The sequence below is a fragment of the Macaca mulatta genome, chromosome 8 (assembly GCF_049350105.2).
Source record: "Macaca mulatta isolate MMU2019108-1 chromosome 8, T2T-MMU8v2.0, whole genome shotgun sequence".
NCBI classification, from domain to species: domain Eukaryota; kingdom Metazoa; phylum Chordata; class Mammalia; order Primates; family Cercopithecidae; genus Macaca; species Macaca mulatta.
The window spans coordinates 153603897-153625347 of NC_133413.1; the positions used below are offsets into that span (position 1 = coordinate 153603897).

Sequence of the window (21451 nt, forward strand, 5' to 3'; positions counted from 1 at the left end):
TACTGCGGGTTTGCCCTGTAAGTCAGCCCCTCCAGCTTCTATAGGAGGGGTGGACAGGGGAGCCCAAATGAAGGCAGGGAGACCCCAGGGCAGGGCACAGAAGTAGTACTGGTGAGAGGAGATGAGGTTCCAGCCGGGACAGAGGAAGCAGGCTGTGCAAGAGGGGTTGGTTGAAAACATTGGTAGGTAGGGCAACCTGCTCGGCTCCCCTTCCACACTGTGGAAGCTTTGTTCTTTTGCTCTTTACAATAAATCTTGCTGCTGCTCAAAAACAAAAACAAAAACAAAAACATTGGGAAGTAAAAGCAACAGGATGGGAGAGGGGGGTGGGATGAGGAGGGAGCAGAACTGCCTGGTTTTCAACACCTTGCTAAGTCCAGGAGGCAGCTGGAGAGAGGGCTGGGGGGGGGGCAGGCAGTTCCTAGGGTGCCACGGCACCAGCAGCACCTAAGATCTCCACCCACGTTCACTCAGTCCACAAAACACGAGGCCCAGCACACACCAGGCACCCAGAACAAGCACAGGTGGCAGCCTTCAAAGAGCTGATTTGCATGGGAGTGTGGGATAATTAATAATAAATATAATAAGGAAATCATATAGAAAGTGGAAATGGGAAGGGTTGTGGGTGGAGGGGGTAGAATGCTGCGGATATCCTAAGGAGATCCCCCAGCGCCAGCCCCATGCCCATAGTTCCCTTGGCTACAGGTGGCACCTGTGACTTGAATCTGAGTAGAACTGGGCGGAGGGGGTGGCATGTCACCCACAATTAGGTTCTGTTCCATAGGACTCCATCTGGGGGTGGGGCTCTCCCTCGGACCCTGGGGAAGTGACCACCCTGTGAACTGCCCACCCTCGCAGATGGCCACACAGCAGGGGCCAGTAGGCAGCCCCCGGGAGCTGAGAACAGTTCCTGCTGGCCCTGGGTCCTACAAGCACCAGGACATGACTTCTGCCAGCAATCGCATGAGGTGGAAAGCAATCCTTCCCCAGTCCAGCCTCCAGATGAGAACACAGCGGATGACCTGAGCTGAGGACCCAGATAAGCCTGGCCTTCTGGCCCACAGAAGCCTTGAGATAACAGGCGGATGTCGTTTTAGGACACCCAGTTTGCGGTACGTGGCGGGCCTGGCGGCGCAGTGCGATCTGGACGGGCAGGAAGTGGAGTGAGCGCAGCCAGCGCTGGGAGCATATCCCGGAGCGCTGCCTACGGCGGGAGGAGCCGCAAGGGCCGCGGGGTGGGAGACGGCTGGCCCGGGCGTGCACGCGGCGGCGGCGGTGGTGGAGGCGGTGCCCGCCCAGCTAGGGGACGCGTCGGTTCTCCTTCCGCGCTGAAGGCGCAGGTAGCGACTTCCTGTGGAGGCACGCGGTGGACGCCACGGAGGCTGAGGCTCGGGGTGGGCAGGGAGCGGCCTCAGGGACAAGCCTCCCGGCGCGCGGCCGCGATCTCCCCGCTGGGGGCCGGGAGCCAGAAGCCCACGCGCGTCGGATCCGGAAAGCCTGGTGGGCGCAGCCTAAGTGACTGGGTCGGCTCGGGGACGCGCTATGGGGTCGGGGCCTCGCGGGGCGGGGTCGGTGGGGGCGGGGCATGAGGGTGATGGTTCAGGGCGGGGCTTTCAGGGGCGGGACATAGGGCGGAGCCTGGGGCGGGGCATGAGGGCAGCCGGCTCCGGGAGGAGCTTTCGGGGGTGGGCCTTTCGGGGACGGGACATGAGGGCGGAGCATGAGGGGGCGGGGCATGAGGGGAAGCCAGCTCGAGAAGGAGCTTCCGGAGGCGGGGCCTGCTCGGGGCGGGACCTGATCAGGGCGGAGCCTTCGGGAGGGTGCCTGCCATAAAGGACTGTGAAGGGGCGGGGTCAGTTGGGGGAGGAACCTGCGGACGAGACGGCGGTTAGGGGTGGAGCCTGAGTGGGCGGGGCATGATCGGGGCGGGGTCTTCGGGGCGGAGTCGGCTGGGGGTGGATCCGTTCGGGCCGAGCCCTCCACCGCTCACCACCACCGAGTCCAGCCCCGGCTCCTAGCGTGGCCGCCGGAAGGGGCGGGTCAGCGGGCGGGCATTTCCTGCGGGTGCCTAGGGCTGACGGGGTCCGGACGGGGACCTGGACGCAGGCAGGGGCAGGAGCGGCGGGGCGGTGCAGCATCTAGGTCTTCCCTTTCCTGCCTCCGGACCCCGTGAGGGGCGCGCGCCTCTCCCCGCCTTCCAGCAGTCCTAGTAGGGCCCGGGCGAGTCCGCGTTCTGCAGCGGGAGGTCCTCGTCGCCCCTCGTCTCCAGCCAGGTACTCACTGGGCTCCTGCCCGCCGCCTCCGGCCCAGGACGCGCAGAGTTGGTATGGGCCCCGCCGCCTCCCCGCACCCCAGCGCTCCAGGGATGTGGCGAGACCTGGCTCTGAGCGCCTCCCGGGCGCCGGCCCCGAGGCCGACCTAGCTCCGCAAGCGGGCCGCGGGGGTGTGGCGTTGAAAGGGGAACCTCTAACTAGGATCACGCACAAGACCCTGGCGGGTCCCTCCGCCTGGCTCAGATGCCTGGCATTTCAGGCCTTGGCACAGCTAGCTGGCCCCTGGCAGGCCGTGGACCCAGCAGGCTGTTTTAGTGCAGATAGCCCTTGAATCTCAAGCCCACTAATGTTCCAGTCTCTCCGTGAGACCCAGATCCCTGAAAGTAGTGGAGGGAGGCGCCAGGGTGAGTGAGGTTTCCTAGGTAGCCCCTACCGCCTGCGGATACCCAGAGCTTCATATTTTAGGTGAACGTTCCTCCGCCCAGAGTGGCGACGGGGCTCTGCCGGAGTTGCACGACAGAACCAGAACCCCAGCCTTTAGGGCTGTGGCAAGTGTGGGTTGCGCCATCTGTAACTAGCTAATCACTCCTGTCTACAGGCCTGTGAGGTGAGGCCAAGACAATCGCTGCGGTCCACTCCGTTTTTGTTTTGTGTGTGTGCGTGGGGTGGGGGTTGGGTTTTGTTTGTTTTGAGACGGAGTCTTGCTCTGTCGCCAGGCGGGAGTGCACTGGCGCTATCTTTGCTCACTGCAACTTCTGTCTCCTGGGTTCAAGCAATTCACCTCCCTCAGCCTCCCCACTAGCTGGGACTACAGGCACGCGCTACCACGCCCAGCTCATTTTTTGTATTTTAGTAGGGACGGGGTTTCACCATGTTGGCCAGGATGGCCTCTATCTCCTGACCTGTGATCCGCCCGCCTCGGCCTCCCAAAGTGCTGGAATTACAGGCGTGAGCCGCTGAGCCCGGCCAGTCCACTCTGTTCTTAACAAGTATTTTATTTCTCAGGGTGGGCAGCATGTAGAGAAGTGAGTCATTCCAGTCTCTGCCGGTTAGCACCTGCCAGCCTGAGTTGAGTCGACAGGACCATTATGGAGAATGTTCCTTGAGCACAGTATGTGACCAGGATCTGAAGATAAAAAAGACATGATCCTCACCTTCAGGAGCTTCTGCTGCCTAACATGTCAGTGACCAGCCACACGTGCAGCAACAAGTGTCTGGTAGAGGGAACAGTGCTATACAGCACGGAGGATCCCCACACAGGCCCCGGGCAGCAGGTGTCAGGCTCAGCAGGTTCACAAACACCCACCCCCGCCATGGAGTGGAGTGTGCAGAGAGCCAGATAGGTTTCTAACTGTGCCCTGGAGAGCTGCTGCTTCTCCAGCTCTGCCCTGCCCATGAGGCAAACAGCTGGTCGACTGATTTTTAGTGTTCGTTCTTGGTTCTCACCTTTGTTTCCTACCAGAGCTGGATCCTGGCCTCAAACTCCAGCCAGCTTAGGCTGTGATCCTCTGTCCTGGGCACCAGGGCTCCCCCTGCCCACCCCAGCAGAGATGCTGCTTTATGCCTGCATCCTCCCTCAGCACACGTGGCCTTCATCTTCAGTTCTGGCGCCCACCTAATCTGCCTCGTCCCACACGCCACCTCTAGATAGAGCCCTAGAAAGTGATGTTGGCCTGAAACTGAGTCATATAAACATTTTCCTGTAGAAAAGACCAGATCCTGTCCTTGTTGAGATAGGAAATCTGTAGTCAGTTTATGTGTTACCTGCACTCGTGGGGGAACGGAGGGAAGACCACGAACCTCCTCTTTACTTAACAAAGAGAATTCGAGGTATTTATGTGTTGAGATATGTCACTTACAACATGCATCTCAGCTCCACTTTCTACCTAGGCGCAACCCTGGCCCAAGAACTAATACAAAGGGTATGGAATATTATTTCTTAGAATATGACTGGGCATGGTGGCGCACACCTGTAGTCCCAGCTACTCAGGAAGCTGAGGTGGAAAGGATGTGACATGAGGGGGTCTGCTGGCTGCTGTGGTCCATGGCAGGGGGGCAGCCCTGGTTTCATGAGCTCAGAACCCAGCCCTGGGGGTTGGAAGCATCCTCCACTGGGCACGTGTGGGCCCTGCAGCCTGTAGCTCCAAAGCACAGTGACTGGTCCCAAGCCCAGTGTGGTGGAGACAGAGATTAGGGCAGGAACCAGGGGGATTCGGGGGTGGAGGAGGGAAGCCACAGGGCAGTTGATGGGCACATCAGATCCTGCGGACGTGGTGTGCAGACCCCGAACCCTGGCAGAGGAGCAAGGATTCTTTGGTGAGCAATTGATCCCTTCACCAAGACAAGGAAAGGCTGGGAGAGTGAGTCAGGTGGAGCTCCGGGGAGATCAGCAATTCCGTTTGAGACACTTGTGGGAGAACACATAGGGAGGGGCCGCACCCAAACCCCACAGCCCCTGAAATGCGAACCTTTAATCTGAGGTTCATGTTCTTCTCCCCAGCACCAAGAGGATGGTGGCCCTTGGCCTCCTGGTGCAGAGCATCAGTCCCGCGCTGGGAGTGTGGAGAGATGTGTGGGAAGCAAGCCGTTCTTGAGGAAGTGGGGCCCACAGGGAAGTCAGCAGCCCCTTAGCCCTCACGCTTCCAAGGAACAGAACGATGGAGAAGCCTGCAGGCAGAAAAAGGAAGACGCCGACCCCGAGGGAGGAAGCAGATGTGCAGAAGGGCATACTCAGAGAGGAGAAGGCGTCCGGGGACAAAAAGCCACCCGAGAGGCCCACTGTGCCCAGGAAACCCCGCACAGAGCCCCGCCTGAGTCCTGAAGACGAAGAGCACATCTTTGATGCCTTCGACGCTTCATTTAAAGATGACTTTGAGGGGGTTCCCGTGTTCATTCCTTTTCAGAGGAAGAAACCCTATGAGTGCAGTGAGTGTGGGCGGATGTTTAAGCACAAGACAGACCACATTCGCCATCAGAGGGTCCACACGGGAGAGAAGCCCTTCCAGTGTGTGCAGTGCGGGAAAGCCTTCCGGCACAGCTCCGACGTCACCAAACACCAGAGGACTCACACAGGAGAGAAGCCCTTCAAATGCGGGGAGTGCGGGAAAGCCTTTAACTGCGGCTCCAATCTCCTGAAACATCAGAAGACGCACACCGGGGAGAAGCCCTACGAATGCACGGACTGTGGGAAAGCCTTTGCCTACAGCTCCTGTCTCATCCGCCATCGGAAACGCCACCCTCGGAAGAAGCCCTGAGCTGGGGCCGTCTGTGGACTCAGGCCCTACAGTGCGAGCCTCGCCGGCCGCCTGCTCCGTGGCTCCCTCGTGTTCAGCGTCTGGTGGGGGCACAGGGCCATGTGCACTGTGTTCCGTGCCCTGGGGACCCCCGGAAAATCAGCCTGGTCAGATGTGGGAACGTGCAAACGAGCGAGCGACCTTTCCACTGCAGAGAATCTCTTTGGATCAAGACACTGCAGTAATGTAGAAGCCACGAGAGGCTCCTTGCAGCCACAGACCATTTTCCAGGTTCTTCGATGGCTCACGGGGCTCAGCACCAGAGAGCAGGGTGTGTTCACTGCCATCCGTGGGACGGGTTTGGGTCACCTCAGAGCACCCAGCAGGAGAGGCTCCTGGTGTGGTGGGCGGCCGAGCACTTCCCGCTGCCACCTGCCTGTGATGTCCTCTCTGCTTAAGCCTTTCATCTGCCGCTGAACGCCCCAGTCTGGACACTCTGCTCTCTGGATCCCCGAGCTCTGCAGCGAGCCCCAGGACCACTCGTCCCTTCCCAGCCTCTGTGCCCGAACTGTGCTTGGTTCTCTGGCTTCTCTCCTCCTGCTGGAGCGCCAGTCCCTGAGCTCAGACCCCGTCCCTGGAACTGGGCCACACCCCGCGCCCTCTTGGCCCAGCCTTGCTCCCAGAGAGGCGGCCTGACTTACCTGGATGGACTCGGGACAAAGGTTCCTCAGGACCTTGGACACCACCACCTGCTGAGCTTCCTGCCCCAGCCACGTGGTGGGGCCCCTGGGGTGCCCTCAGCAGCTTCAGTCCAGCCTGCATCTGCCCCTTGGCCTTCCGACGTTAGCGGTGGGCCCCAGCCCCACGGAGCAGCCCAGTATTCAGGTTAGTTCCATTTTTTCATGCCTGTACCAGTCCTGTCCCACCCCATGGCAGGTCCACAGGCCTGTGCCACCTTTGTGTCCATCCAGGAGCACTGTGGACAGGACCCTGTGCTCTCTAGGGACTGGTTTATAAGAGGGTAGAAAATGACTTTGTCAACCAGGAGTAATATGGTTTTTTATTGGGAAATGTTGGCGCCTGTGTTGTCAGCCGTTTAGACATGAAACACTAATCATGGCCCTAGTCTTTGGGGATTCTGTCCTGGAAGGAGGGTCCCGATTCGAGCTGGAGACGGCCTTGGCCTTGTCCGTTGAGCAGTCTCAGAAACGGAGTGGGGGACACTGCCTGGATAATGGAGAGCAGTCATGTCTGGGTGGAAACGTTTACTGGGTTAACACGTTTTTCCTGCCGCAGTCTTTCTGAGGGCTGTAATATTTCTGCCTGTCTGTGTAGGCCCCATACCAGCTTGGCCACCGTGGGGTCACTTGGAAAGAGAGCCTCTTGGCAGGCCTCCCCTCCCACTAGAAGGATGCTTCGATCCCTGCACTCAGACGTGTTGGAAGCACATTCCACATCAAAGTGGGTCTCTTCTCCCAGCTGCTCCCGCTGCTGGCCTGGCCAGAGGAGCCTGTTCCATGGCAGGGAGTCCTGAGTGCCACCACTTGTAGTATCGTGAGGAGGTTGCCCGGCTCCCGGCCTCTCTCATGCCCACTGCCCATGGGCTGCGCTGACAGATGCATCTCCTCACTTCCCCACAGAAATAGAAATAGCCTAGAACTAACCACACGGTCACCCACACTAGCTTTGCCTCTGGCCTGGTTAACGTTCTATATAGTAGGTCTGAGAGCCCAGCCCGTCACCTGCTCGCACTGGGTCCTGACCTGCAGGGCAGCATCTCCCAGATGGCTGCAGGGCTCTCTGAGGTCGGGTGACACTCAGTGCATGAGCTGGCTGTGGACCCAGGCTGGTCTACCCAGAAGGCCCCACCACCACCACGCCCCCATGGCATTGCTGGTGTGGCTATGCTCGCCTGCGGGCCCTGCCTTGTTTGGGTTGAGGCTGTGTTGGCCTCATCAGACGTGTTGCCTGGGGGGGGTCTGCTCTCAGGACCGCACTGGAGGGGTCTTCCTGGGCACAGGTGAGCAGGTGACTCACCAGAGAGGAGCCGTGGCACCTGTGGCCTCCTGATGGTCCTGCACCGCGGTCGCTGCTGGAAGCATGGCCTTCGTGGCTTCTCAGTGGCCCATGGTCCCGGTGGGGGTAGGTAGGTGGCAAGTCCCGTGGTGCTGTGTACCTGCCTCGGTGATGACTGTGTCTCACACTGTTGGGCGTGTGCTGGGGAGGCCAGTCTTCCCGTGGGGCTCCCTGGGGCTGTGGTCAGCCCACTGCTGTCAGCAAGGGGGTGAGGGGGTAAGGGGGTGAGGGGGTGAGGGGGCAAGGGGGCGAGGGAGCGAGGGGCGGGCAGCCTCAGCCTCACCTAGATAGACTGCCCCTGGATGCCGCCGGCAGACCACGGCCAGTGTTGACCCCCACAGGGCAGAACATCTTGGTGGGCCCCCTGCCCCGGATCTCCTTATGCAGCCGTTCCCGGTATGTCCCTGAGGCTGGACGGCCTCAGCCAAGCTGTCACCAGGAGAGGAAGACTTGCACTCCCAGAAATGGACATCTCAGGAGGTGAAATTGTTCAGAAGCAGGCATCAGAGCACATGCGACGTGTGGTCCTGGATCGGAAGAGTTGCTTTGAAGGACTTGCTGGGACGTTTGGCTGACCTGGAGTGTAGACTCCAGGCACAGTCAACTGTAGGCACAGCCGGCACCAGCGCCGCAGGGACAGGGCAGTCCTCACTGACGCCCTCCTACTGCAGACGCACACCGAGGCTCTCGGCCGCAGAGCGTGACGCCTGCAGTTCATGCCAATGGTGTGTGCGCGTCACTGGAGAGTGACAGGAGACTGGCTCAATGTCAGTCATGGGGAATCTAGAACACAGGTTGGCAAACTTTTCCGATGAAGGGTCAGTCAGGAAGTATTCTTGGCACTGCAGCCGTATGGCCTATGCCTTAGCACCCACAGGGGACCACAGAAGGTTGGGGACCACTGCTTGAAACAACTAGCTCTCCCATGAAGAGCAGGTCCCCACCCTGCTGTGTAGGGCAACAGCAGCTGTCAGTGGCATACGAATGAACAAGCACGGCTGTGCCAAGAAAACTTTATTTACAGGCTGGGCGCGGTGGCTCACGCCTGTAATCACACCACTTTGGGAGGCTGAGGCGGGCGGATCATGAGGTCAGAAGATCGAGACCATCCTGGCTAACACGGTGAAACCCCGTCTCTACTAAAAATACAAACAATTAGTCGGGTACTGTGGCGGGCGCCTGTAGTCCCAGCTACTTGGGAGGCTGAGGCAGGAGAATGGTGTGAACCCGGGAGGCGGAGCTGGCAGTGAGCCGAGTTCACACCACTGCACTCCAGCCTGGGCGACAGAGCGAGACTCCGTCTCAAAAAAAAAAAAAAAACACTTTATTTACCAACATAGGAGGTGGGCTGGATGTGCCTGTGGGCCATTGCTTGCTAATCCTGTCCTAGGTGAAGGGTGCATTAGAGCTCCTGGTGTAGTTTGGACATCTGTTCCCTCCAGATCTTATGTGGAAATGTGATCCCCAGTGCTGGAAGGAGGCCTGGCGGGAGGTACTGGAGTCATGGGGGCAGATCCCTCGGGAATGGCTTGGTGCCCTCCTCACAGTAATGAGTGAGTTCTCACTTCGTAGGTTCACGGGAGAGCTAGTTGTTTAAAGCAGTGGTCCGCAACCTTCCTGGCACCTGGGACCAGTTTTTCCATGGACAGGGAGTGGTGTGGATGGTTTCAGGATGAAACTGTCCCACCTCAGATCATCAGGCATTTGATTCTCATGAGGAGCACGCAACCTAGATCCCTCGCACGCAGTTCACAGTGGGGTTCGCAGTCCAGTGAGAATCTCATGCCACCGCTGATCTCACAGGAGGCGGAGCTCAGACGGTAACGCTGAGCGACGGTAATCGCTCGCCTGCCGCCCACCTCCTGCTGTGTGGTCCGTTTCTAACAGGCCATGGACCCATCTTGAGGTTGGGGACTCCTGGATTAAAGAGCCTGGCGCCTTCTCCTGTCTCTCTTGATCCCTCCCTGCAGCCTCACCAGAAACCAAGCAGATAGCTCCACAGCCTGCAGAACCGCAAGCCAAGTCAACCCCTTTATAAAAACTTACCCAGCCTTGGGTGTTCTTTTATAGTAACACAAAATGAACTAACACAACTCCCAATCCTGGCAGCTTCTCTGTGTCTTAGCGTTCTTCAGAATTAGTTGTTGGCAGGGAAGAGATGGCGTCAGAAGTCAGGAAGTCGGACGCAAGAAAGAAACCGGGGGCGGGGCAGGGAGCTGCTCAAGGCAGGCATCCTCTGCTGTCTGTCAGGATGTGCCAGGGAGGGTGGTGCGTGTGGACACAGCTGTCTAGGACGGCCCAGGAGACTGGCACGCATGCCCTGGTGGTGTCTGCATTAGGTTTGATTTTACTTACGATAATATGATCATTGCTTTTCCCTGTTACTGACAGTGGGAGGCATTACCTTTTTTTTTTTTTTGATACAGAGTCTCATTCTGTCGTCAGGCTGGAGTGCAGTGGCGTGATCTCAGCTCACTGCCGCCTCCACCTCCCGCGGTCAAGCGATTCCCCTGCTTCAGCGTCCTGAGTAGCTGGAACTACAGGCATGCGCCACCACGCCCGGCGAATTTTTGTATTTTTAGTCGGGACGGGGTTTCACCATGTTGGCCAGAAAGGAAGCGTTACTTTTAATGCCTGCACAATGACCAGTTGAATCAAAAAGGCACAGGTGACTTATGCACTTCCCAACATGGGTATGTGGGCTGTTTCCAAACTAGGTTATTATGAATAATGCCACAATAAATATCTTTTCCATATTTAGGGCCGATAAGACGGACCCCCAGATGTGGAATGACGTCTCACCAAATGCCGGCCCCGGGTCATGCCCACAGAGACACCTGCAGCAGTGCACAGATGGCAGGACCACCTCGGCCTCTGTAGGAGCGGGCAGGTGGGTTCCTGATCCTAAACTCACACTTTAATCCAACATCTTTGATTTCTAGCATGGAGGTAGGTGGTCAAGAGCATAGCTCTCAAGTCAGGGGCTGTGGACTTGACCTCTCACTCTGGAACTCTGGGACCTCTGCCTCAGTTTTCCCAGGTGTGAAATGGCAATGCTGACAGTGCTTACCCCACAGGGTTGCCAAGAACCAGAGCCTTAATACGTGACGTCGTAAGCACAGTGCTGGATCCTACTGTGTGGCCATGTCAGCTCGCCCCATGTTTGGTGTTAGTGGGATCAGAGCTCGCCCCATGTGCTGGTGTTAGTGGGATCACGGCTTGCCCTGCATGCTGGTGTTAGTAGGATCAGAGCTAGCTCCACGTCTGGTGTTAGTGAGATGAGGGCTCGCCCCACGTGCTGCTATTCTTAGTGAGATCAGTGAGATCAGGGCTCGCCCCGCGTTTGGTGTTAGTGAGATCAGAGCTCGCCCCACGTGCTGGTGTTAGTGAGATGAGGGCTCGCCCCGCGTGCTGGTGTTAGTGGGATCGGGGCTCGCCCTGCGTGCTGGTGTTAGTGGGATCGGGGCTCGCCCCGCGTGCTGGTGTTAGTGGGATCGGGGCTCACCCCGCGTGCTGGTGTTAGTGAGATGAGGACTCGCCCCACATCTGGTGTTAGTGGGATCAGAGCTCACCCCGCGTGCTGGTGTTAGTGGGATCAGAGCTCGCCCCGCGTGCTGGTGTTAGTGGGATCACGGCTTGCCCTGCATGCTGGTGTTAGTAGGATCAGAGCTAGCTCCACGTCTGGTGTTAGTGAGATGAGGGCTCGCCCCGCGTGCTGCTATTCTTAGTGAGATCAGTGAGATCAGGGCTCGCCCCGCGTTTGGTGTTAGTGAGATCAGAGCTCGCCCCACGTGCTGGTGTTAGTGAGATGAGGACTCGCCCCACATCTGGTGTTAGTGGGATCAGAGCTCGCCCCGCGTGCTGGTGTTAGTGGGATCAGAGCTCGCCCCGCGTGCTGGTGTTAGTGGGATCAGAGCTTGCCCCGCGTGCTGGTGTTAGTGAGATGAGGGCTCGCCCCGCGTGCTGGTGTTAATGGGATCGGGGCTCGCCCCGCGTGCTGGTGTTAGTGGGATCGGGGCTCGCCCCGCGTGCTGGTGTTAGTGGGATCAGAGCTCGCCCCACGTGCTGGTTTTCTTAGCGAGATCAGATATTGGTTCACACACGTAATGGGGGCCGTGCAAGCTGATGGCCTTGGATACCTCTCCAAGGAAAAGATGAGAGAGCTGGCTTCAACAAAATCAGCATGGAAAACAACAAGAAAAGATACATTTTTTGGGCCCAATGCGGTGACTCACACCTGTAATCCCAGTGCTTTGGGAGGCCGAGGCAGGAGGATCACTTGAGGCCAGGAGTTCAAGACCTGCTTGGGTGACAGAGCAAGACCCTGTCTCAGAAATGAAAGATAACTCTTTTAAATCCACTTGGAAATTTTTTTTAATGTTTATTGTTATGAGAAAAATCGCACAACCAAACCAAAACCAATCTGCCATCTTTTTTGCCCCCATCATTTGGCACAGACAGATGAACTCATGACGTCACCACAAGACCAAGAACTGAAGCCACAGGCTGTCTAGGCTGACCTCTGCTTTGGTGTCTTGTGTAAATGAAGCTCATATTCCAGGAAGAGAAAACCTACATGACCCAGGTCAAAGAAAAACATAATGAAAGTTAAAAGACACTTAAAACTCAATGATCAATACAACTTAACAGAGCACCTGGGGGCAGCAGAATCCAAGGGCAGTGTCCAACCCTGTGTGCCTCTGTTGCTGTTAGGAGAGGAGCTGGAAGTCAGGAGGGAAGCCCCCAGTGTGACAGTTAGAAAAACAAAGGCCCAGGCCGTGTGCAGTGGCTCATGCCTGTAATCCCAGCACTTTGGGAGGCCAAGGCAGGCGGATCACCTGAGGACAGGAGTTCAAGACAAGCCATGGCTAACATGGTGAAACCCCGTTTCTACTGAAAATACAAAAAAAATTAGCCAGGTGTGGTGGCGCGCCTGTATTCATAGCTACTTGGGAGGCTGAGGCAGGAGAATTGCTTGAACCCGGGAGGCGGAGGTCGCAGTGAGCCAAGAGGGCGCCATTGCACTCCAGCTTGGGCAACAAGAGCGAAACTCTGTCTCAAAAAAATAAATAAGTAAATAAAGCCACTTATTAATACAACTAATAGAGACACCACTGAGAGGACAAAAGAGCTAAGAGTTAGTTCTTTGAAAGGACTATTAAAATTGACATTCGTGGCTCAAGCCTGTAATCCCAGCACTTTGGGAGGCCGAGACGGGTGGATCACGAGGTCAGGAGATCGAGACCATCCTGGCGAACACGGTGAAACCCCGTCTCTACTAAAAAATACAAAAAACTAGCCGGGCGAGATGGCGGGCACCTGTAGTCCCAGTTACTTGGGAGGCTGAGGCAGGAGAATGGTGTAAACCCGGGAGGCGGAGCTTGCAGTGAGCTGAGATCCGGCCACTGCACTCCAGCCCGAGCGACAGAGCGAGACTCCGCCTCAAAAAAAAAAAAAAAAAAAAAAAAAAAAAAAAAAAAAATTGACATTCTCTGGCAAAATGACTGAGAAAAAAGGAGCAAATCAACCATTCGGAATGAGAAGGGAAGGCAGTGCAGCCACATCTGACGCTGAAAAAGTGAGAAAAGTCCGTGCTGACAAAAAACTCCACCGAAACGGCGCGACCGTCAGGAGGAAAGTCACGCGGCAGCCCAGCTCGAGGAGACACGCACACAGAGTCCGTGGCCGTGACAGAGATTGTGTGGATGATTCTCAGTCTTGCCAAAGAACGCCAAGTCCAGGTGCTTTGCACGTGACTTCAAGAAACAGCTCCAGTTTTACCCAGACTCGGAGACAGACAGGAAACACACCCTGTGTTATTTTCTGAAGCGAGTATAATCTGGATATCAAAATTACAGTTCAGTGTCACTCATACACATATACATGAAAAAAGGTACTAAGCACTCGCAGGCCATGCGCGGTGGCTCATACCTGTCATCCCAGCACACTGGGAGGCCAAGGTGGGAGGATCGATTGAGCTCAGGAGTTTGAGACAGCCTGGGCGACATAGTGAGATTTCATTTCTAATAAAAATTAAAAATTAAGTGTGGTGGCATGCGCCTGTGGTCCCATATGCTCGGGAGGCTGAGGCAGGAGGATCAGTTGAGCCTGGGAGGTTGACGCCTCAGTGAACTGTGATTGCACCACTGCATTCTGTTCTGCAGATGTGAGCAGGAGCGATGGGCGCCTCTTCCAGGCCTGGCCTCCTGAAATCTTCCCTGTGACCATCCACTGTCCTCCCTTCCTGTGACTGAAAGAGAAGGACTCAGAGATGGCAGAGCCACACACCAAGGGAAGGAGCCATGTCCCGGAGTCGCCCTCGGGGGAGCCTCAAGACCCTGTTGTGATGTGAGCAAGAAGGGGAGGCCTCCCGAGTGAGACGCCGAGATTCGGAGGTTCTTCATTATCCCAGCCACCGTTACTTACCCTGACCACTGTAGCAACAAATGACAAACGTTCAGAATATGTGTAGCAGTCATAGGAACCAGGATTTTTAAAGACAAATATCTAAGTAGAAAAATGGCCTAAAACAGGAGGTTAAGACCAGCCTGAATAATGCAGTGAGACTCCATCTCTAGAAAAAAGAAAAGTGGGCAAAAGTCACAGAAGAAAAAAACATCCATGGCTCATAAATATCTGAAAACATGCTCAATCTCATTAAAAATCAGGGCACACAAGTTAAAACAACAAAGAGATGCAATTTTGTGCCCCACAGCGTGGTAAAGACGGCCAGGTCTGATTCTGATCCTTGCACGGGACGGGCGGGAGTCCTCGTCTGCTGCTGTGGCACTGGGCGGCAGCACAGTCTGGAGAGCAGCCTGGCTTTTTCTGGCAAAGGCGAAGATGTGCGTTCCTGCTGCCCCAGGAGCCACTGTTTACTTCCCTGTGAGAAACGTGTGTGCGCGCAGCCAGAGACGACAACATTCACGGCGTGCACTGTCAGGAAAGCCGGAAAGAACCCAATGCCTGTCGGCAGCAAAGCGGGTAAATCGTGGTCTGTTGGTCAAGGGAAGCTGTTGGCGCAGTGACTGCACAGCCAGCCGGGACCACGTCAGCACCTGTGCGTGTCAGATACAGCGCTGAGCAGGGAATGTAAGGCACAGAAGACACACGGTTCTGTTTTAACTGCCACAAAGTTCAAAACTAAAAGCAAAACTAAACAGTGTGTTGTCTGGGGACGCGTGGTCGGACTGCAGAGAAAAGCAAAAGCATGGTTCACAGGGAACTCCGGAGGGAGGGGCAGGCACAGGGCATGGGCCCCTGGGTGGCATCTCGCTCTGAAACCAGATGGAGGGTGAGTGGGCATTTGCTCTAGCACGGTTTAAAGGATCATGTCACGTATACTCAGCTTACACATCTGACACCCTCCCACCTTCCTTAATGTTTTTAGAAAACAGGAAGCACTTCCTTATGAACCTGGTGCCATCCAGCCCTGGGGTGCACGGGTTAACACCCACTTCCACACCCCCCACTGATCTCAAGGCCCCCCGCCCCCAACCCTGGCCTCCATCGCCCGCAGGTGCCTGTTTCCACTCAACCCAAGCCGTTCTCTTGCTTTCATAGTGTGGTCTTTACCAACAGAGGAACCAGGTATAACCGCACTTCCTATGTACTCAGAAGGTATTTCTCGTCCTTTTCAGGCTGGTAGAGCAGATCACCCCCAAAGCAGGAAGTTCCACATCAAATATGCATAAGAAGCAACCTCAAAACTAACAAAAAGATTCGCACACCCTCAGTTCAGAGGAGGAGCAGAGATTAAGAAAAGGAGAAGAAAAGCACTCGGAAGAGAAGAAAAGGAACCTCCTCCTGTGTGGCAGGCGCCTGGCCCGGGGAGGGCGGTGTGCGGCAGGCACGTGCAGGGGAGCAGCCTCTGAAATGCCTAGAAATAGCTCCCAGGCGTTCACTTGGCTCCCAAACATCTTCAGAGGTCAAAACCATCACAGTGGGCAACTTTCCACCAGTGACCCCAGTGTTCACTGTCCTCAGCCCACTGCAGAGCCATCCTAGTGGGGCAGTGGACGCAGGGCGCGGGCTCCTGACTCCAGTGAGGCCACCCTGGAGGGAGTCCCAGGAATCAGCCTAATGTTCAGAACCTTCCCGGCATCTCAGAAGTGTACTGGGGGAGACGTGAGGACCCTTCAGCCAAGTGTCAGCATTCTCATTGCAGGAGAACATCAAAGCCGCAACCCAGAAACTTCTCAGGAGCATGGCGCACCCACACCAGCCCCGGGCTCCACCTGGACAGCACCTCCTGGGCCACCCTGACCAGCGGGCACCACCCTCCCAGGCTCACGCAGCCACCCTGACCAGCAGGCACCATCCTCCCAGCCTCACGCAGCCACCCTGACCAGCGGGCACCATCCTTTCAGCCTTGCTCGGCCACCCAGACCAGAGAGTGGCCCTGACCAGCAGGCACCATCCTCCCAGCCCCACTCACCTGCCGTGACCAGCAGGCACCATCCTCCCAGCCTCACTTGGCCAGCCGAGCTCTGTGGGCCTCAGAGTGCAGAGTACCTCAAATGTTGTGACTTTGCTCGGCTGCAGGGACGTGCCATGGAGTGTCCCTTGTGCGAGCATTTTGTGAGCTATGCCAGCATCTGTCCCCACAGGCTGCATCCCTGAGCCATTTCTCAGGAGAGCAGGAAGTGAGCAGGGGGAGGGGCGCTGCCAGCCAGCCCTGGGACCAGAGGTCTGGGGATGCAGCCAGCCAGCCCTCCTCATCTGGGCCTCTGTTTCCTCTTTGACACGGGGAAGCAGGGAGGGGCCGATCAGCGACTGAGGCTCGTTGGCTCTGGTGGGGTCCACCTGCGTTTCTGGAGAGCCCATGGACCCCGGACTGTACCCGGACTTCATTCCCAGTGACTTCTCCTATTGGTCCCCATTTGGGGCACTGAGATGTGACCGTTTCTTTCCTGTGAATGAGCTGACATCAAAACATGCTGCAGAGGAAGATAGGCCTTAGGGACAGCGTCCTGCGCCTCTGCACCAGGAGAAAAGCCGTGTCCCCAAGGGAGACTCAGAGCTGAGGTGGTGGTGGGCAGGGCTCCTGTGGAGCTGGGGCAGGGCAGGGTGTCTCTGAGGTCAGTGAGGAACAGCTGAGCCCAGGGATGCGGGAAGGATGGGGGTGCACTCTGGGATGGGGCCGGCAGGGAGATTCGTGCTTACAGAGCCTGGTGTTGGCACTCTCCTGGTTTCCTCTGCAAACCCAGCCACATGGTCAGGGAGCCCGGGCCGAGCAGACGGCCCCCACCTTGACAGAATCCCAGGGTCGTGCGTGGCAGTGGGAGCGACCTCACAGCCAAGACTGGGTCTAACGCTGCTGTCCCGCAGTCACCCCTGCAGGCGGCTCAGGGCAGGGCTCTGGCCTGATGGGGGTTCCTGGACATGCCTCTGAGCTGGGAGCCCCTACCCACATCCCTGCACCCCTGCACCTTCCATGCCTCTCGCCCTGGGGCCCAGGTTCAGGTTTGTGGGGAGTACAGCACCGTGCTCCCGTGGCCACCGCTCAGGCGAGTGGATTCAGTGAGAGTTTTCAGTGTGTGCACCTCTGTCCCCGTGTGCCTGTTTCCTGGTGAGGCTGGACACCTGGCATGTCCGAACACTCTCATTCCCCAGGCTGGGCACCTGGCATGTCTGAACACTCTCATTCCCCAGGCTGGGCACCTGGCATGTCTGAATACTCTCATTCCCCAGGCTGGGCACCTGGCATGTCCGAACACTCTCATTCCCCAGGCTGGGCACCTGGCATGTCTGAACACTCTCATTCCCCAGGCTGGGCACCTGGCATGTCTGAACACTCTCATTCCCCAGGCTGGACACCTGGCATGTCCGAACACTCTCATTCCCCAGGCTGGGCACCTGGCATGTCCAAACACTCTCATTCCCCAGGCACGCATGTGCAGCCGCCGCCACCCGTGTACTACGGCGCTGACCCCTCCTGTAACAGCTGTGGTCTTGGCCTCTCGTGTTGGGGCAGATGTCCCCTTTTCCACTGTTACTTTCTGTTGTCCAAAACTTTAAGTGTCCTGCCAGCCAAAGCTGTTGAGCATGACTCTGAGACCATCAGTCCTTGGTAAGTGTCCTGTGCATTTGGGATAAACGTCTGTTTGCAGCTGCGCTTCCTGTGACTTGCTCTGCGTGTCCTCCTCGGTCCGCGTGGGCCACTGCGCTGGTTCCCAGCCTGCCCAACATGCTCGCTGCGACACCTCCCTTCCCTGCTGCTTGCTGGCTTCTGTGTTCTCTGCAGTAAACATTGATTTCTGACTCGAGTGCTGTCTTCATTGATCTCTCTGCACTCGGGATGCAGTCAGTGCCCCCCACGAAGGCTACCAGCTGCCTCCCAGGGAACAGTGCAGGTGCCGCTTCCCAGGACCTCAGGACCCTGGCTGGTCACTGCCTCTGATGGGTCTCCCTGAGACCACTCCCCGTTAGCCAGACTCAACAGGAGACTGACACATAAATGAGAAAGTTGTTCACTCACTCATGATGGGAGCATCCCTTTGCAGTGCGGAAATGTCCTCACACCTTTCAGGCCCCGGATACCTGGGAAGCTGAGGGTTCATTCGGTGGCCTAGTGCCTGCACTCAGGATGCCCCAGCGGAGGCCCCGGGAGTCCTGAACACCTTCTCCAGGCCCTCTGAGATCCAAACAGCACCCGCTTTTGCCTGGTCCTCTGTTCACTGGCTTGCACCTCCTTCGGTAGGGCAGTTGCTCTCAACCAGGGGCACTTTTGCCCCCGGGGACCACTCGGCAATGTCTGGGACGGTGTTGGCAGTCACAGCTGGGTGGGGGTACCACCGGAATCTAGTGTGCAGAGGCCGGGATGTGTGGGGGTCCTGCCCAGATGCTGCAGGTGAGAGAGACAGATTTAGACCCCGTGACGACGAAGGAAAGGACGGGAAAGGTGGCTCTCAAGGCCCCAGGGAACAGCCCAGAGATGCGTGGGGTTCCAGAAGCTAGAAAGGCGTGGCGCGGTCGCTCCTGCAGGAACAAGTGTCTGTGGTGGCTGGAGATGTGGGAACTGGTCACGTCTTCACACACTTGACCAGAACCCTCCCAGCTGTCCCTCCCCCGCAAACAAGCCAGCAAGGCGACACGGTGGCTGCTGCTGGCGAGAGGCAAGTGTACTCGACTGCCTTTCTCCACTCTTGAGGACAGCACCCAGAGTGGCCCCGTCTCTGTCCCACCAGCCCAGGCCTAAAGCTTCCTCATCGTCCGCATCCCAGCCTGGGACTCAGGCAGCCTTCTGCCAGCTGTGCTGTGTGCAGGGGCTGCAGCCACTGACCCCTCTCCCTTCTGTGCTGCTCTGCTCTACCCCACAGCCCCAGGGACACCTTCAGTGTGTGTCAGCTCTCCTGCCTCCCTCCCTACAGACGCCTGTGCCCCCCAGTGCCCTGAGAATGACGTCCAAGCCCCCAGTGGAGATGTCAAGGCTGTTCGGTCTGTCCCTCCCCATCCTGTTCTGTCCTCCCCATGCTCACCACACTCCCCTGCCTGGTCTTCCAAACTTGAACCCCAGGCGACTCCTTCAAGCATCAGACCTCTGCCCCTGCACCCCTCCCACCTCTCTGTGATGGGCTGGCCCCTCCCTTCTGCTGCCTCCCCTCCCTCCTTCCTGCTCCCACCCCTGTCTCTCCCTGGTGCTGCCCCTTAGAGAAGCCTCTTGGACCTTTAGCCTGGTCACTCCTCTGAGCCCCTCGTCTCCAGGTGTGGTCTAAGAAGTGCTTTCAGCCCCTCTACTCCAGTGGCTCGGGGGCTCTGACCAGCCCTCCTGCCCAGGAAGCTTTGAGCTTTCCCACAGGGACCCCTAGAGACAAGGGCACTGCTGTCCAGATGGCACCCTCACCCCAACCCCAGCAGCACTGGCTGGAGCAGGCCAGGCCTGTGTGGGTATCTGAACAGGCACTGAATTCCGTGATCTCAACAAAAGAAGCCCATGGAGGCCTTTTCTAATCCACAGCCCAAGACAACAGGCCTGGGGGGCTGTGGGCTGACTCCCACGCCTTAGGACCAGGGGCTCTGGGGCTGTTGGGGCTGGAACCCCGAACCCCGAACCCCACCTCCCAGCATAATGAACACCAGCTCATTGTTCACAGTGAATACCCAGCAAAACCCTGCTCAGGCAAGGAGCCCCTCCCCCCCACCTGCTGCTTCAACAGACCAGGCTGGCTGCTGGCTCCCAGCTCATTAAATCAGCAACCCTTGCACTCCCTCCAAAGCCCTGGTGGGGGAAGGGGATTCTTCCACTCTGATTACACCCGTTGCCTTCTCCCTTCACTCCTGTGAGCTGGCCAGGCTGAGGACCGGTCCAAGGGGCCTGGGAAGTAAGACACTCCACGGCTTCTCAAAGGTCAGCCGACACGGACGGTAGCTTCGGTGAGTCAGCTTCCCGTGATGTGTTGGATGCATGGGGAGCTGGTGACAACAGCCTGTGTGTGTGACAATGTCAAGAACTACATACAAAGACACAGCTGTCCCCCAAAATGAGTCTGCACAGCCCGGTGCAATGCGGCCGCAGCCTGTCATCGAGTCAATTGCATTGTCATCTGCCGCTATCCTGATGTAGGTTCTGTGTTTGTCCATTTTGCACTGCTATGAAGGAATACCTGAGGCTGGGTAAGTTGGCAGGCGCCTGTAGTTGCAGCTACTTGGGAGGCTGAGGCAGGAGAATGGCATGAACCCGGGAGGTGGAGCTTGCAGTGAGCTGAGATCGCACCACTGCAATCCAGCCTGGGCAACAGAGTGAGACTCCATCTCAAAAAAAAAAAAAGAAAGAAAGAAAAGAGGTGCTGGGCGCAGTGACTCATGCCTGTAATCCCAACACTTTGGGAAGCTGAGGCGGGTGGATCACCTAAGGTCAGGAGTTCAAGACCAGCCTGGCCAACATGGCAAAACCCCATCTCTACTAAAAATACAAAATTAGCCGGGTGTGGGGTGCACGCCTGTGATCCCAGCTACTTGGGAGGCTGAGGCAGGAGAATCCCTTAAACCTGGGAGGCAGAGATTGCGATGAGCCAAGATTGCGCCAATTGCCCTCCAGCCTGGGCGACAAGAGCAGAAACTCCATCTCAAAAGTAAATAAGAAAGAAAAGAGGTTTGCTTGACTCACAGTTCAGATCAGGGTTCGGAGGGTGCTGCTGTCCCTGGTCATACTGTATAAGAAGAGGCTTCTGGGGAGGGCTTAGGAAGCTTTTACTCACAGCAGAAGGCAAAGTGGGAGCCGGCGCATCTGTCACATGGTAAGAGCCAGAGCAAGAGAGGGGCGGAGGCGCCAGGCTCTTTTTAACAGCCAGCTCTCATGTGAACTAATGGACTGAGAACTCACTCATCACCTAGGGGAGGGCACCAAGCCGCTCATGAGTAATCCCCCGCATGACCCAGACACCTCCCACCAGGCCCCACCGCCACCATTGGGCCACATTTCCACGAGATGTGCAGGGGGCTCACCTCCAAATAGCATCAGATATAGTACTAGTTCTTTTTTTCTTTTCTTTTTTCTTTTTTTTTGAGACAGTCTTGCTCTGTCGCCCAGGCTGGAGTGCGGTCTCAGCTCACTGCAACCTCCACCTTCTGGGTTCAAGCAATTCTCCTGCCTCAGCCTGCCAAGTAGCTGGGATTACAGGTGCCTGCCACCGTGTCCGGGTAGTTTTTTGTATTTTTAGTAGAGATGGGGTTTTACCATGTTGACCAGGCTGGTTTTCAACTCCTGACCTTGAGTGATCCACCCACCTCAGCCTCCCAAAGTGCTGGGATTACAGGTGTGAGCCACCGCACCCAGCCAGATGTAGTACTAGTTCTATAGAATGGTCCAGGTTGGGGCACAGATTTTTGCATGAACATTAGTTTTCACCCAAGAGTGACACGCTCAGT

At 57.1% G+C, this 21451-nt stretch overlaps 2 protein-coding genes and 2 long non-coding RNA genes across 26 annotated transcripts in view; 2 read left to right on the forward strand and 2 right to left on the reverse strand.

Moving 5' to 3' along the window:
- Positions 1-1164: 1164 nt before the first annotated feature.
- Positions 1165-15301, forward strand: ZFP41 (ZFP41 zinc finger protein). Of its 19 annotated transcripts, XM_077944309.1 has the most exons (7): positions 2080-2273; positions 3279-3453; positions 4774-6391; positions 7496-7652; positions 10009-10250; positions 10344-10472; positions 15223-15301. In XM_077944309.1, exon 3 carries the CDS (start codon positions 4931-4933, stop codon positions 5525-5527), a length of 597 nt encoding a protein of 198 aa, XP_077800435.1. In that variant the 5' UTR covers positions 2080-2273; positions 3279-3453; positions 4774-4930; the 3' UTR covers positions 5528-6391; positions 7496-7652; positions 10009-10250; positions 10344-10472; positions 15223-15301. The 19 variants fall into 19 exon arrangements, with proteins under 19 accessions (XP_077800427.1, XP_077800439.1, XP_077800434.1 ...); XM_077944304.1 differs by lacking the exon at positions 3279-3453 and having other exon boundaries at positions 2060-2273; XM_077944314.1 differs by lacking the exon at positions 3279-3453 and having other exon boundaries at positions 2091-2324; positions 7496-7648; positions 10028-10250.
- GLI4 (GLI family zinc finger 4) overlaps positions 1165-21451 on the forward strand; it is a 37977-nt gene continuing 17690 nt past the window's right edge. Inside the window, exons 1-4 of one of the 5 annotated variants that reach the window (XM_077944250.1) lie at positions 2050-2273; positions 4774-6391; positions 10009-10250; positions 10344-10472. The gene's annotated coding sequence lies outside the window, so the exon portion shown is untranslated. Of the gene's footprint in view, positions 1501-2049; positions 2274-4773; positions 6392-10008; positions 10251-10343; positions 10473-18903; positions 19958-21451 lie in introns of those variants that run through there. The other 4 variants (XM_015146118.3, XM_077944254.1, XM_077944252.1 and 1 more) reach the window with 4 other exon arrangements.
- On the reverse strand, positions 11939-13645 carry LOC144330895 (uncharacterized). The gene is made up of 2 exons (XR_013397515.1): positions 13514-13645; positions 11939-12154 (listed from the first exon to the last, which is right to left on the reverse strand). It is a non-coding gene; the product is annotated as an uncharacterized LOC144330895 (long non-coding RNA).
- LOC144330886 (uncharacterized) lies at positions 15220-20365 on the reverse strand. The gene is made up of 2 exons (XR_013397506.1): positions 17441-20365; positions 15220-17245 (listed from the first exon to the last, which is right to left on the reverse strand). It is a non-coding gene; the product is annotated as an uncharacterized LOC144330886 (long non-coding RNA).